Genomic DNA, 16,676 nt, shown 5'->3' on the forward strand with positions numbered 1-16,676 from the left:
TTGGAGACCTTGGTCATTCTTTTTGATGATTCAGCATCTGAACCCCTTTCTGTGTTTAGGAAATGCTCTCTCTCCACTTAGGAATCTTGGTGGAGGCAAAACCACCTCCTCCCATGGAAACTGAGAACACCATATGCTTTCCCAGACCTCCCAGGCAGGCCTTGGTTTCACCTGGAATTTGTTGAGGCCCCACCTGAGCAGGAGATACAGAGATCCTCCTACACACTGAGAACAGCACCTTCTTTTGAGCAGAAAGTTCTTAGATATAGACACTACAGGTGCTACACAAATTTTGGGAAGAGCTTTAGGCTAGGTCTATAGGAGGGACTTCTAGGACATCACCAGAGCACTGACCAGCCTGGGAAGCACCACATTGACCACACTCAGGAGGATGAGAGATGGGAAGCTCTTACTACAATTGTTGGTACTAGGACTTGGACCTCTGCTAATGCCTCCAGAAAGATCAGAAGCAGCAGAAGCATGGCCTCTGCCTCACAACCACCTTACAAATCTCTCTCATATACATCTGAGAGGTGGAACCTAAGTCTCACTTGGAACTCTAGCTGCAAGGGAGTCTGAGGATTATTGTTTTTAGCTTCCAAGCCTCTTTAGTATAGAAAGTCAACTAGAAGGAAAGCAGTTTTGCATTGACATCCAATGTACCATATCGCAAGCCCTAGGAGTCAGTGAGTCCCAACTTCATAGAGTCCCAGTCCCAGTTGTAAATGTCTGCTGAGTCATAGAGAACAAGAGTCAAATTTCTTATGTCTGTGGGGATTTGAGTTTTAACATTAAAAAACACATAATTGTCCTGGCTAAAATCCTTTAGTGTCCCCCCACCAACACACACACCCTTAGCATTCAAGCAAATTTCAAGCTCCTTAGCGGGTTTAAAAGACTCATGTCCTGGCACCCTACCTTCCATACTCTCCCTTCTCCCTCCCAACCCAGATACTCTTGCCACAGCTGAGCCCAAATTCTTTGTATTTTCCTGAGCACCTTATGCTCTTTCAGGTCTCAATACTTTGTACTTAATATCCCCTCTCCTTGGAACCATGTCTTCACCAACTATCATGTAATCCCAGACAACTTGCTTTTCCTTAGGACTCACCTCAAATGTCACGGCCTCTGCAAAGCTTTCCCTGACCTCTCTGGTGAGTGTGAGCACAGAACTGAGCCCTCAGTTTATTCACCTTGTTGTAGACATGACTGTCTCCCCATCCAGCTGTGAACTCCGTGAAGGGCACAGATCAAACTCCTTTCAGTTTGGATCCCAGTGTCTAACTCTGTGCCTAGCACTTGGGTGATAAATAAATGTTTATTTTTTATTTATTTTTATTTTTTAAAAATAAATCTTTATTGTTCAGATTATTACAGTTGCTCCTCTTCCCCCCCCCCCTGTAGCTCCCCTCCACCTGGTTTCCACCGCACCCCCTGCCCTTAACCTCCCCTACTGTCCTTGTCCATAGGTGTACGATTTTTTTCCAGTCTCTCTTCCCACACCCCCCACAACCCATTCCCCCCGAAATTGTCAGTCCACTCCCTTTCTATGCCCCTGATTCTATTCTATTCACCAGTTTATTCTGTTCATCATATTTTTTATTCACTTGATTTTTATATTCACTTGTTGATAGATATGTATTTGTTGTCACTTTGTTGTTCATAATTTTTTTTTAATCTTTACCTTTTTCTTCTTCTTCCTCTTCTTAAAGAATACCCTTCAGCATTTCATATAATATAGGTTTGGCGGTGATGAACTCCTTTAGCTTTTTCTTATCTGTGAAGCTCTTTATCTGACCTTCAATTCTAAATGATAGCTTTGCTGGGTAAAGTAATCTAGGTTGTAGGTTCTTGCTATTCATCACTTTGAATATTTCTTGCCACTCCCTTCTGGCCTGCATAGTTTCTGTTGAGAAATCAGCTGACAGTCGTATGGGTACTCCCTTGTAGGTAGCTGACTTTTTTTCTCTTGCTGCTTTTAAGATTCTCTCATTGTCTTTTGCTCTTGGCATTTTAATGATGATGTGTCTTGGTGTGGTCCTCTTTGGATTCCTTTTGTTTGGGGTTCTCTGCGATTCCTGGACTTGTAAGTCTATTTCTTTCACCAGGTAGGGGACGTTTTCTGTCATTTCTTCAAATAGGTTTTCAATATCTTGCTCTCTTCTTCTGGCGCCCCTATAATTCAGATGTTGGTATGCTTGAAGTTGTCCCAGAGGCTCCTTGCGCTATCTTCATATTTTTGTATTCTTTTTTCCTTTTGCTTTTCTGGTTGGGTGTTTTTTGCTTCTTCATATTTCAAATCTTTGACTTGATTCTTGGGATCCTCTATTCTGCTGTTGGATCTCTGTATATTATTCTTTATTTCAGTCAGTGTATGCATAATTTCTAATTGGTCCTTTTTCATATCCTTGAGGGTCTCACTATATTTCTCGGAGGTTTCTAGAAGATTCTGGAGTAGCCTATAACCATAGTTTTGAACTCTATATCCAGTAGTTTGCTTTCCTCCATTTCTTTCATTTGTGACCTGTTTCTTTGTCTCTGCATTTTGGCTGCTTCCCTGTGTTTGTTTCTATATATTGGGTAGCTGCTAAGTCTCCTTGAGTTGATAGAGTGACTTTGTGTGGTAGGTGTCCTATAGGGCCCAGTGGCTGAGCCTTCCTAATTACCTGAGGTGTACCCTCTTGGTGCACCCCTTTGTGTGCTGTGTGCACAATCTTGTTGTAGTTAAGCCTTGATTGCTGTTGGTATCACTGGAAGGAATTGACCTCCAGGCCAATTGGCTATGAGGACACGTTGTGTCTACAATGGGAGAACTTCTGTGCTGGAGACACCCTTATGGGGCAGGACTTGCTTCAGTGGGGCTTTGGTGCTCACTGAGTCTGCCCTCTGAGTGTGTCTCTTATGAATGTGAAGAGTTGTAATCTGGATGGTCTCCCTCTGACCACTGGGTGCACTGGCTCTTGGATCTCCAAGGAGATGCAAAATCAGCCACTGCCTGAGGCCACCCAGCAGGATCTACAGAGAGATCTTCAGATTCCTTCTCTTTGTTTGGGATTTGGAGGTGCCCAGATGAGGCACAGATGTGAAGCAATGCGGGCTGCTGACAAGCCTTAGGCCTTCTTTTGGAAGCTCTGGGGTTCTCTGACCCAGATGCAGTTTGACAGGTTTTTAGGCAGAAAAAGACCAGGCCATTCATATGCAAACACCTATGCGCACAGCTTGGATGGGGTTGTAAATTGGGTGGGGTGGGGTCTCAGGGAATCACCAGGGTGGAGCAAACAGCAATGGTTGCCCATCAGCCCTGCCCTGATAGGTCCCTGGGTCTCTGTGTCCCGTGGCCCATGCAGGAACAATAACCACTGCAAGCACCTCTGAGAGAAAGCTGCCCTCACGTTCTGGCCCAATGCCAGACAGTCCAGTTTCTCTCCGTATGAGTCTGGGTCCCCAGATTCTCACCCGTAACTAAAGTTCAGAGCAGTCAGGAGCTTGTATCTCCCTCCCGATTGAAAAAGACAACAGAGTACCCAGTTGCCAGCCCCTTTCACACACGCCTCTGTACCTCTGCACTTCTGCACCTCTGTACCTCCTACCCACTTCAATGCGCTTTTCTCTTTCCTTCTAGTTGTAGAATTTCCACTCAGCCAGCCTTCCTGTGGTTCTGGATGATATTCGTTTTGTCTTTTAGTTGTAGTTTTAATGTGGCTGTGCGCGGCAGCTAGTTTAGGTGTTTACCTATGCTGCCATCTTGGTTGTCTCAATAAATGTTTATTTAATGAGCAGAGACTGGAATTGGAGGAAGGAAACGTAAGGACAGGGATGGATATGAATTTTCCATATTGAGAAGAGAAACCTGGAGATAATTGGAAGGAATTCCAGATTATAAAGATGTGGATCTCAACCCTACCTGTGTAGCGGTTCACCTGTGAGAGCTCCTTATAAATGCAGAGGATTGGGGCTGGGCTCAGAGGGTGCCAGGATCCCTGTCACAATGCCAATCAAAGCAAACTTCTGCCTTTCCCAGTGTGTTGTTCCTTCAGACCACCAAAGGTGAGCTGTCCAAGCCACATGAACCCCTCAGTGCTGGCACATGGGTGGGGGAATATTGGTGTGATGTGGCTTGGAAGTGGGGTTTTGTAGCATTTACCCAAGTGGGTCAACATTCATGATCTACAGCTCAGCTAATGAACATAAAGGCTAATTTCCCATTAAAATCTATGAAGATCTTGTATATCCATAAATAGAATATTATTCAGCCATAAAAAAGGAATGATATACTGATTCATGCCACATCATGGACAGACCTTGAAAACATTATGTCAATGAAGGAAACCAGACACAAAAGACCACATATTTTTATTAAATTTATTGGGGTGACATTGGTTAATAAGATCATACAGGTTTCAAGTGTAGATACCTATAATACATGATCTATATATTGCCTTGTGTGCCCACCACCCAAAGTCAGATCATCTTCTGTCACCATATATTTGGAAAAGACCACATCTTGTATGATTCTATTTACATGAAATGTCCAGAATAGGCAAATCCATAGGGACAAAAAGTAGATTAGTGTAGTAGTTACCAGAAGCCAAGGGGAAGGGAGAGTGAGAGGTGATTGTTAATGAATACAGAGTTTCTTTTGGATGATGAATATGGTCTGAAATTAGATAATGGTGATGGTTGCACAACTTTGTGAATATATTAAATACCACTAAATTGTACACTTTGAAAGAATGAATTTAAATGGTATGTGAATTGTATCTCAATTGAAAGAAATCTGTGGAAATGAGTTGGTAGAAATAGCTGCCGATGGAAGCAGTACCTCTGGAGGCACCACAGGAAATTCTGAGGCGGCACTGTTCTGCTGTGCAGGATCTACAGGACCTAAAATCCAACCTCCAATTGGAAATCGAAATGCAGAGCTGAAACAAGAGCTAAGCAGGCTACTGAAGTAGGCACAGCTTCAGAGGCTCCCCACAAAAAGCCTTGCCATCAGTGACACGTGAACATCGTGTCCCACAAGACATAAGAACCAAAGAGCTATTAGCACAACTACAAAACCTTGTCCTCAGACATAGCTCTGGGAAGAAAAGAATCAAAAACTTATACCCAGAACCGAGTAAAACAAAATACAACATGGCCAAAGAAGTTTTCCCTTTGTACTAGAGGTTCTTTTTTTAAATTTAATTTGTATAAGATTAAAAAAATTTTTTTAATATGTTTTTATTGATTTCAGGGAGAGGAAGAGAGAGAGAGAGAGAGAGGGATAGAAACAACAATGATGAGAATTGGCTGCCTCCTGCAAGCCCCTAACTGGGGATGGAGCCCGCAACCCAGGCATGTATCCTGACTGAGAATCGAACCATGACCTCCTGATTCATGGGCCGACGCTCAACCACTGAGCACACTGGCCAGGCTATTTTTATAAGATTTTTATTGAAATATACCTGCAGAACAATGCACCTACACCAGATGTGCACATGAAGTTCTTTTGCTTATCTTGGGGGCTTGAAAATGGCCTCTGCCAGTTAAAATTCCAGCACAATGCCCAGACAAGACTTGTCTAATGTTTCTTTGACAGGATGGATGTGATGTAATAGCATGAACTCTTTACTTTGCACTATTCTCTCTGGAGGGTGAGAAACACCAGCTCTGGTGTGAAGTTTGGCACAGAGTCCATCAGTGGCCAGTGATGAGGCCCACTTCCAGCATCTGAGGTCTCAGAGACTCTGGGCTGCCCCCAAAAGTCACCGGGAAGGATATCACAGTGAGGCTCCCTGATAACCCACCCGACCTGACTGTAAGAAAAGAACAATAGGATTGAGGGTAACTGAGGAAGGGTAAACATGAACTCAGCACAGCAAATGTACCTTTGACTGAAAGGATGTTCTCCCCAGGCGGGTGAACTTCTGGCCCTCAGGATGGTGGGCCCAGGATGGCAGACCTATCTGCTCTGAAGGGGGAAGACTGCCTTCCTCCGGCTGCCCTTTATCCCCTAAGGCCTGTGCTGTGGCATCTGAAGGTCTGCTCGTGCTGAGCAACCCAGGGCACCAAAGACTGACCCTTCTGCGTTTTCCCTGGAAGGAGCTGTTCTGAAGGTGGGGGAAGAATGTCTAATACCCCAGAGAAGTTTGGAGGGGAAAGAGTAGAAGAGCCCTGGGCCCCATATTTCCTGGGTAAAGGCTGGGGAAACTGTACGGCTCAGAGTGGAACAGGCCACTTGCTGTCCATCTCAGCAGATGGGCTTGGGACAGCCCCACAGAGCTTCCTGAAGCCCAGAGGGTGCAGGGCCAGGAGCTAGGATGTTCTTATGCCCAAGAGCAGGCAGGCCCAATGAGGCTTCATGGTAGGGAGTGAGGGCGCATTAAGCAGGGGCCATGCCCACCAATGACCAACCAAGTGACAACCAGATGGAATGGGGATATTTTAGCAGGAGCTGACATGGATGGTTGATGAAGACTGAGGAACAAATTCTCATACTATTGAAAGCCTTCCCCCCATCACCGAACTTAACCCCAGGAAAAGTTGGAAGGGGAACCCCAAACTGACTGAGATTCATTTCTACCACCTGGTAAATGAGGCTTCATAATAGAAATTACATTCAGTGTTAGAAAAATAAAGTTATGTTTCTTGCAGAATAGAGTTTATGGTGTGAGTTGCAGCTACTATGTAAGTAATATTTTCTTTATGGTTTTGTTATAAATAAAAGATGAAAAAGACATTTTGGTGGAATAACACTCTGCACAAAAGTAACGCCACTTGCAATGTTTGCTAATTACAGATTTTCCGTCTGTATCTTCGAATTCAGAAAGTGGAGGGGTCTTGCCACAAGATTAAATGACTGTAGCATTTTCTGAGCGAAACGTATCAAACCTAAATTTGTGTGTTGTTCTTTTTGTTTTTGTTTTCTCTATGTCCATCGTCAGTCATCTGAATACAGGGCCATCACTGGGAACCGAGAACACTGTTTGCAAGTGAGAGCTGAGGAAAAGAATGGAGGGAGGGCCACTCTAACAGGCAGTTCTACAAATAACTGCTGCTCCATGGTGCCCCCAGCAGCCCTGAAACGACAATGCAGGGGGAGTAGGCGGTCAGAGGTTCTCCAGGGGAAAGAACAGCTGGGAGGGACTCTTAGGAGCTTCGAAAAATCCTGAGCCCCTGACTATACCCATGTGCTGAGGGCTCGTGGCCCCACTGGGGCCAGTCACAACCCAGGTGGGGGAAGGTGATGTGGATGGACAGGGAGCAGTGGGCCTTAGGGCAATCCCAGTGCCTCTGATTCAGGGATCTCTAGGCTTGACTCAGCTGTTCTCCTTAATGTCATCATCCCATAGAGCACTGGGCATTCCCGAGGGCTTCTGGGAGAATAGTCAGGGCAAGGGCATTTAGGGAGGGCTGGAGAAGCCTGTGAGGAAAAGAGAAGAAGATGGTGACTAAACGGCCTCTGAGAGGGGGTTGCCTTTCCAATATGGGAACCTCAGTCTTGCCACTCACTGCCAAGTAGGTGGAATTTTCGCCCCACCCTTATGCCAACCCTTAGCAAACACACTCCCAGGAAAAAGTCGGAGGTCACGTCGAATTTACTGAGATGAGTATTAGAAACTCCCTCCTTTTAGCCTTAGTTTTTACTGAGTGGGGAAATTCCATTCATTCAACAAATGTTTAACTTGCTTCCTTCCAGGAGTGGGATTCCAAACAGGTGGGAATTAATTTGTGAGAGGGCAGGTTAATCTCCCCAGAGTGCCTGAAGTCACATCACACGGCCCTTGTCTTTACCTTGGCCCCTGTGCATCCCTCTTATGAGGGGCTCTAGGACCTCAACTAAAGAATGGGACAAAAGGCCCAGCTGATGTGACTCAGTGGTTGAGCATCGACCTATGAACCAGGAGATCACAGTTAAATTTCCAGTCAAGGCATATGTCCGATTGCGTGCTCAATCCCCAGTAGGGGGCATGCAGGAGGCAGCCAATCAATGATTCTCTTATCATTGATGTTTCTATTTCTCCCTCTTTCTTCCTCTCTGAAATCAATACAAATATATTTTTTTAAAAAGAAGAATGGAACAAAGTGGTGGCCCCATGGTGAGTCCTGACACTCATAGTTTTCACAGGGCTGCTCAGCTATGAGCTGGGCCACTCCCATCCTCAGGGTACCTCAATCTGAGATCTGGGAGACCAGAAAGACCGAGGGGCTGGTGCTGAGGCCAAAAGCCCAGGGCAGAGCCTACCTGAACCAGAGTCGAACCAGCTAATGGGGGTGGGGGAAGATGAAGGCCGACGCCCGGCTCTCTTCATTGGCTCCGCTGTGGAAGGCAGTCTGGGAATGAGGACTCATATTCTCAGGCACTGAGAGCCTCAATGCCAGCAGGGCTGAGCACCAGTGCCTGAAGGATGTCGGATAGGGACACCACGCCCAGGAGATGCTGGCTCTCATCCACTAGCACCAACCGGTGTACCTGTGGGTCCACAGAGGTTGGATAAGGGGGCAGGGCCATGCAGCTCTGGCACCAGTGAGGTTGGCATCAAGAATCAGGGACAACAGTTGGCCATAACTGGGAGAGGAAGAGGGTGCCTCTTAGAAATCCGTTAAGGTTCTGACCTCTCTGTGTGATCAGACGATTGTGGCCCATGGCACATGGGCCAATGGACAGGACCAGCTGCAGACCAGTGTGGACACCAAGAGCTTGGCCATGAAATAGGAGGACAGGGCAGGTGCCCAATGTGTAGGAAGAGCTGGAGCAGTTCATGAGAAGGATTGGACCATATGTGTTAGGAATGTGTATGAAGGGCACGGGGTACCTGCTCCCGGACAATCCGGTCGATGACTTCCCCCAAGTTCTCTTTGGGCTGGCAGGAAAGGACTCCCTCCAGACACAGCGTCCTCTGCCTCAGTGCTTCCCCCACACTCATGTCTAGGTGGTTGTAGGTATGCTGGGCAGCCAGGTGCTGGGCAGGGAGGGAAGTATCGCTCTTAGTCGCCCCTTCAACCAGGCTCTAGCCCAGTGGATATCATCGGCCACACACTCAAAAAGGTCCCCCTGTCCCACAGATGACTCTGATTCTCACACCCACAGCCTCCCTGCAGCACCCTCAGCTCCAGCTCCCCTCCATTCCCCACAGACACTTACGATCACATCGAAGCGGGAGTAGAGGCCCACGACCTGACCTGCAGGAGTGGTGGGTGGGGAGAGAGAGAGACGGAAGAGGATCAGAACCAGGATGCTGTGCAAGGGCTTGGGCTGGGCTTTTGGAATAAACTCCTCGATACCCACCCCTTCCCAGCCTTAGACTACTAGCTTTATAATGAAGCATCAGGTGGCCACTATCTGAACCCAAATCACACAGCACCACAGAGACAGACAACCTGCCATCATGCCTCCTGACACAATATGAGCACACTGAGTCACCTATGAAATATTCTAGCCTGGGTCTGATAGAGTCTTAAATCTAATTTCTGGTTTACAGGAAACAGGAATAGAGGACCAGGGAAAGGCCACCTGTAGGAAGCAAACAGGCAGAGCTGGGGGTGGATGGGACATTCTATAGGACAACTGACCCAGGCTTTTCATCACCGATATCATAAAAATTAAGTGGGGGAGGGAACAGTTTTGAGTTAAAAGATTTAAAGGACAAAAGGAGCAAAATATAGGCCTTAATTGATCCTGGTTTGAACAAACCAACTGTATGTATTTGTTCTTGGGGAAAATAGGGAAATGGGATTTAGAATTGGATATTAGATAACATTAATAAATTATAGTTTATTAGGTGATAGAGGAAATATTTTAAGAGATGCAAACTGAAATGTTTAGGCATGAAATGACATGATGTCTATAATTTTATTTTAAATTACTTCAGCAAAAGAAAAGAAAAATAACTGATTATGGCAATATGTTAACTTTCAATCCAGGCAATGGATATGGGGGATTCATTATATAGTGTTTTCTACCATTTTCATGCATTTGAAATTTTTCATGATAAAAAATAAATTAGAATACTTCTTGATATGTAGCTTCATTGTGGCAATTTTAACTTTTAAATCATTTATAACCATGGTTTACCAAAGAAGTGGTCTTGTAATTCCTCTGACCCTTTTTCAGAGTAAGAAATCGAGGTCTGACAAGGTCCCATGGCCCATTTTAGGATGAATTAAAATGAAAAACCTCATCTACTATTTCCTCTCATTATGTTCATTTGATAGCACATAAACCTTTAAAATCATCCTTTGGTTATTGCCCTAACTAGCTCAGTGGATATAGCGTCAGCCTGCGGACTCAAGGGTCCCGGGTTCGATTCCGGTCAAGGGCATGTACCTTGGTTGCAGGCACATCCCCAGTAGGGAGTGTGCAGCAGGCAGCTGATTGATGTTTCTCTCTCATTGATGTTTCTAACTCTCTATCCCTCTCCCTTCCTCTCTGTAAAAAATCAATAAAATATATTTAATAAAAAATAAAATAAAATAAATAAAATCATCCTTTGGCCCTAGTCGGTTTAGCTCAGTGGATAGAGCATTGGCCTGTGGACTGAAGGGTCCCAGGTTCTATTCCGGTCAAGGGCACATTCCCAGGTTGTGGGCTTGATCCCCAGTAGGGGCGTGCAGAAGGCAGCCGATCAATGATTCATCATTGATGTTTCTTTCTCTTCCCTCTCCCTTCCTCTCTGAAATCAATAAAAATATGTTAAAAAATAATAAAATCATCATTTAAAGTCAGAAGGTGGGTGTTGTTAAGATGCCCACTTTATACATGAGGAAACTGAGGCACAGAGAGGCTAAGTAACTGGTCCAAGGCTCAAAGCAGGCAGAGACTTCTAACCCAGACTCCACCCTGGGCCCTGAGCTGATGCCACATAGACCTCTGCCCCTCATAGCCCCCCCTGCACCCCTAAGTCCTATCCTGGAGTGGGTACCATCTTCGTTGATCACAGGCAGTGCAGACACATGCCGGTCCACAAAGATGTCCAGTGCGGTCAGGATGGGTGCCGTCTCAAGCACCACAGCCAAGTCTCGGAATGTGCCGATGCCCAAATCTTGGATGGTTCGGTAGAGGAATGGGGGCCGGGGCAGCAGATCGCCCTGGTTGGGTTGGGGACAGGTGGTGCCATCAGGGTGAGCAGCCTCCAGGGCTCCCAGCTGCCCCCTTCCCAATGATCAGGTCACCCCTAGGCTCACAAAGATGTGCAGGAACTTGAGTAGCCGCTTATGTGTGATGATGTGGAGCACGTCGCCTGATACCGGGTCCAGGACAGGCAGGCGGTGTATCCGGTTCTTGATGAGGGTGTAGACAGCTTCAAATAGGCTGAGGGGTGGGAACAGTGAGCCTAAGGCAGCCTGGGAGAGACACCGTGCATCCCAGTCCCTAGGCGGGAGGACAGGTGCTGAAGCTGCCTTGTGGGCCTCCCAGGATGAGAGGTGTGTTCAGAACTGAGGGGTGGGAAAGGGGACCGTGTAGAGCAAGAAGGCTCAGGTGGGTGACTGGGATGCTTACCTGTCATTGGGAGAGATGGAGACCAGAGGCTTGATGCAGCCTTGAAGGTAGATCTCTGAAGAAAAAGCCGAGTCAGGCCAAGGGAACTGGCTAACCTGCCTTACCCCATAGCCCACCAGTGCATCCCCTCCCTCAGGCCCCCTGGGCTCCCTGTCACCCTTCCTCTGCTTCGTCCAGGAAATCCCCACAGCCCGTCCTCTCCCACGCTCCTTGGTCCCACACCCACACACCCTCAGCCCCTTTCCGGGTCCCCTCAGACCGCTCACCCCTCCAGGTCTCAATCTTATGCTCTTCAATCTCATAGATCTGGACCTAGAGACATAGACAGGCCTCCAGAAGTCAGACACAAGGCCCTGGGGCACCAGGTTCCCTGAACTCCCCACCACCCAACCCAGATGGGTGCTCGCTGGACTCCCAGCCCATTCCTCACCAGGGGGGACCTGTAATAGCGATGCAGCACCAAGATGAAGTCTGTGATGGTCAGCATCCCTGTGGGGTGGGGAGTGGGGTATTGGGGCATCAGCCTGGGGCCTTGTGGTGGAAGGCAGGGTGAGGGGCCAGACTCCCCCGCCCCCCTCTGGGCCCTCCAATGTCCTAGTACTGAGACAGCAATGGGAATTGTGGGAGGAGGGGAGTAGAGCAGCCCCGCCACGCCCCCATGCCTGAGGAATGGGGTTCTCCCTTTCTCCCCCAATTTCTCTCCTCCCCCCACACCCTTTCTCCTATTCTCCTAAGTTCTTCCCTTCCCTTTTCCCTTTTTCTACCGAGCACCTGTGACCTGGGACCGTGGGATCGTAGAGCTGGAGGGGTCACTCCTCCCCAGATGGGAAAATTACATGCAGAACCACCACACAAGGTCCCTCCTCTGAGGGACCCTTCCCCACCCCTCTGCCTCCCAGCCCTCCTCACCCACAAAGCTCTGCTTCTTGCTGTCCCATAGAGGTGCAGCCCGGACACCGTTGGCCACCAGGGCGAAGAAGGCCTTCTTGATCTGAGGGCCAGGGAGAAGCCGAGGTGAGTCTCTCACTGCCCCCGGTGGCCCCCTGTCCCGACCAGCGTTCCCTTCTCACAGGTCCTCCTCCACACCAGCTAGCCTGTCTTTCTCATAATCCCTGTCGGGGATGTTTGCTACAGAGATAAGGCTGCTGGTGGCCAGAGGCGCTGGGGTGATCCCCTCACCAGGCACCAGGGTGTGAAAACAACTGTGTTTCCACTCAGAAGTCATATGTGTGTAGGCACACACGGTATAATTTTGCTAATATAAGTACTAGAGGTATAATTATTTTGTTGATTTACAAAATACTTTTATCTAAATAAATTTTACATTGACTCATTTTGGCCTTACCTAAGCAATGCTATCTAAACATGCTGCTTGTATTTCTAATACATATTAAAATAAATACAAAGCTACTAATATAAATATATCTATTCACAAGTCACTAGAATCAAATCATGTACTGTGGACGACACATATGCCATGCTTTGGGAAACACTGTTTTACTACACGTGATGATACGAATGGAATTATAGGCATGTTGTAGCTCAGCCAGAGGAAGAACAGGGGCCAGAGCTCATCCTATTTATATGGTATGAGAGTCCCCTGCTCTGTGCCCTAAGCCATTCTGGAATATCTTCCACACCGTTCAGGGTTTGCAAAGTGTTCCTACCTATCCTGGGATGTTGTAGGAGTCCTTTGCATTCCTACCCCATTGTAGAGACGAGAGAGGTAACGTGGCTGACCCAAGACCCCAAGATACTAAGTGGCAGAGCTGTGATGACAGTTAGGGGTTGCTCACAGAGAGGAGCAGCCCTCCCCACACTGGTCTCCAGGGTGCTAAGAAGGAGCTTGGAAGGGGACCTGCTGGGAGGCCTGGCCTGGCTAGGTATCCTGGAGTGTGTGAGTGGTGGTGCAGCCCCGTGAGGATGGAGGTGAGCAGAGTTGCGGCTTCACCTGCAGCGTGGTGTCGAAGATGACCAGCTTGGAGCTGGTTGCCATGGCATCATAGCAGGTGTGCTTCTGCATGAAGTGCATGTAGACCTGGGCTCCCGGCTTCTGCAGTTCATCGTCCAAGCCCTGCTTGGGTAATGGGGCCTGTGGGGATGGGCACGGGGCAGGCCTCTCTTCCACCAGGCTGAGCTCAGACCTGCAAGCTACTGTGGCTGGGAACTCTTTGCTGGAGCCGGTGGCTGAGACTGCGCACTCAGAGGGGAGGATGTCCAAGGGAGCAGCCTGGGCCAAGGGTGTGGCCTTGGGGAATGTGGACTCCAGCCCGATGAACTGAGCAGCTGGCCTGGATTGGGGACCTGTTTGAGGGGGAGAGGACAGTAATTCCATCACCCAAAGTACCTTATTATGTGCTGTCTCAGTTTATCCTCAGAGCAGCTTGGGGAAGCCTGGATGTTGGGGGCTCCATTTTGCAGATGAGAAAGCTGAGTCTCAGGGAGTCACATGAGACAGTGGTGCTGTCCCGAATAACCCATGTTGAGTCCCTGGCTCTGCAATGTGGTACTCCTCTATCATGTGGGGACACTGAGGCTGCAAGACGAGGGTTGGGCCCAACTCTGTGTTTTGGAAGAATCAAGGACAAAACCCAGGCCCCAGGCTCTGGGGCTTCACACTGCGTGCACCCCGCCTCCCATTCTCCCTAGAACTAGTCTTGGCCTCACCTTCCCCCAGGCCTGGCAGGTCCTCTTCCTCCACAGCCTCCTGCCTTGTCCATCCTGAGGCCTTGGCCCCCCGCTTCCGATGGCTTCTTTCTGAGCTGGTGGTCATGGCGGGTGATGGCCACGGAGTGCTCTCTCCTTGCTCCAGGAGGCTCATCTCTGGAAGGGGGAAGGGGGCCTGTTTGGTTAATAGGAAATAACATAACAGAATCAATTAAAATGTTATTAGTAGTAATGTTTAATATTTGCAAGCTTTCAAAGGGCCTTTCTTCAACATTTTCTCATCCAAACCTCATAGCAAGATTAGAGAGGTTAAACAATTTGCCACAAATCACACAGCCAGTAAGTGATAAAGTCAGAACCAGGGTCTTCAGACTATAGGTCCACCTTCTCTTCATTTGAAAGAGGAAGGAGCAGGTGAGGAAAAAGAAGAAGAAACAAAGAAGAACAAAGAAAGAAAAGGGGAGGAAGACCAAAGCCAGGCTAGAGGAGTGGGTGAGGTTGGGGGCCCAGAGAAAGGAGACTGGGCCACCAGGAGGGGACTGCCCACCTACCTTGACGCTGCGAACCCACCAGGCTGCTCCAGGATGGGGTCTGTGGGGAGAAGAATGTCTGAAGGGTGGGAAAATGCCCCATGTTCTGGAGCACAGGTCCTTCCCTTCCCACGGTGCACACGTAAACACACATACACATGCACCTCACAAACACATATAAACATATAAACACTCACCACACAAACATACATAAACCCACACACCCATACCCAAATACTAATACACACTAGAAACAAACAAATGCAACCACTCCCAGGTACACTGACTTACACAAAGAATACATACACACAGACACCCACATGCTCTATACTGAGAAAATCCAGGTCAGGTCACACACACACACACACACACACGCACACACACACACACACGCACGCACACATTCACACAGTGTGGTGTATTCCCCCTCACGGCCTCCCTGGGACCCCTGTACCGTGCGCAGTGAGTGCTCCAGCTCGGGCTCCATGGGGCCAGCCGGGCCTATGGAGAGCAAGTGCTGGCCACTGTGGCTGGGCAGCACTATTCTGGGCCTGGCTCCTGGCACCCTGCCCTCCCATATCAGTTTCTCTCTGGGTGTCAGGCAGCTGGGAGGGAGGGGTCCACCGGCTCAGCTGCTCCAGCCCAGCAGCCTGGGGGCAGGGTGGGGAGGGCTGGGGCAACCTGGAATCTTGATATCTGGTCCTGGGCCGCCTTCTAGATCTCTGAGGACAAACAGGAAGGACCCTGCTGTGTGTGTTGGGGGGTGGGGGGGTGGGGGGGGGCTTGGAGCAATGTGGGGCATTGGGGCTAGAAAGTGGGTTCCTCCTCTGAGGGCCTCTCTCATCTTTGTCAGATGGCAAATGAAGGAAAATAGAGGCGGGTTGAGCTTACCTTTCTTGCTTGTACCAGCTTCAGTCGGGGTGGTGTTAGAGTTAGAAAGGGCAGTTGCAGCCAGCTAGCTGGGAGGCTGGGGATACGGGGTTTGTGGGTGGTTCCGGGAGAGTGACCAATATGTGTCCGGACGTCCCCATTTGAGACCCAGGAGCCTCAGGCAGGTGGGAACCTGTGATGATCCTCTTGAAGGTGTGCCATGAGCTTGAGGGCTTGGGACCTACACTTGTCCACAGGGTGAGAGACACCTGTTTCTGCCTGTGGTTTGAAGGTAAGTCCAGGTGTGCAGCAGCCCAACCCCCTCATCCTGCTGTGTCTCCTGTCTCTATGTCTTCTGGTGCCAACAGGATCCCAACCTGGCTCTGGTGGCTGCCCACCCCCCTTCCTTGGCATTCCTGGGGCCTGAGTCAATGTCCAAATCAGGAATGCTGACCCAGCTGCTCTAGCTCCTCTCTCTCTGCCCCTCCCCTTCCTCTTTTTCTTCCAGCCTCTTCCATCTTAGTCTCTGGCCCTGGAGTGGACACTTGGTAATGGATTACTGGATTTCTTGCTGAATTCATTGAATATATTTTCCATCCTCCCTCAAAGCCCCTGTCCTGCCTAAGGATGGGGGTGGGGAAGAACACAGCAGGGAAGAGACTGTGCCCATCCATGTGCCTTGGATAGTGCAGGGGTGAGTGCAACTCTCCTTCCACAGGATCCCTGTCAGATGATGGGACTTCTAAGGCACAGCTAATGGGACACCTCAAATGGTAGAAAGATCAAGTGGACCATCCCTGGAGGTATCCGATGCATCAGACTTGGACAACCCCCACCCCTCTTGCTCCCCAGGCCACCCTCACAGACAAACCAGATACACATCAGCTCACACCATCACCTTCTCTTGCAATACTCTGTGGTCCCTCCACCTCAGATATGGTTTACCTACAGGGCCAGTAGGCTCCCTTTCAGTCTTCCCTGATTGCATCACCCTCACTGCAATGGTCTGACAGTGAGTGTTCTTTGGACGCATTTCAGCATGCACTGGACTGGCATTTACATAATGAATCACACGCAAATATCTTTTATCTCTAAGTAAACAGTGGGCACCTTGATGATCAAATTTG

At 48.6% G+C, this 16,676-nt stretch overlaps 1 protein-coding gene across 2 annotated transcripts; it reads right to left on the bottom strand.

Moving 5' to 3' along the window:
* Positions 1–8,338: 8,338 nt before the first annotated feature.
* Positions 8,339–15,257, bottom strand: PRKAG3 (protein kinase AMP-activated non-catalytic subunit gamma 3; the record flags this gene model as incomplete). Of its 2 annotated transcripts, none has more annotated exons than XM_081096099.1 (12): positions 8,339–8,455; positions 8,799–8,945; positions 9,128–9,165; positions 10,905–11,070; positions 11,167–11,293; positions 11,483–11,537; positions 11,749–11,794; positions 11,913–11,971; positions 12,392–12,473; positions 13,434–13,786; positions 14,150–14,305; positions 15,134–15,257. In XM_081096099.1, the coding sequence occupies 12 exons, from the start codon at positions 15,255–15,257 to the stop codon at positions 8,339–8,341; spliced, it is 1,470 nt and encodes a 489-aa protein (XP_080952225.1). The 2 variants fall into 2 exon arrangements, with proteins under 2 accessions (XP_080952225.1, XP_080952226.1); XM_081096100.1 differs by lacking the exon at positions 15,134–15,257 and adding an exon at positions 14,701–14,760 and having other exon boundaries at positions 14,150–14,324.
* Between the last annotated feature and the right edge of the window lie 1,419 nt (positions 15,258–16,676).

This window comes from Myotis nattereri, assembly GCF_964212035.1.
Source record: "Myotis nattereri genome assembly, chromosome: 7".
Lineage (NCBI taxonomy): Eukaryota > Metazoa > Chordata > Mammalia > Chiroptera > Vespertilionidae > Myotis > Myotis nattereri.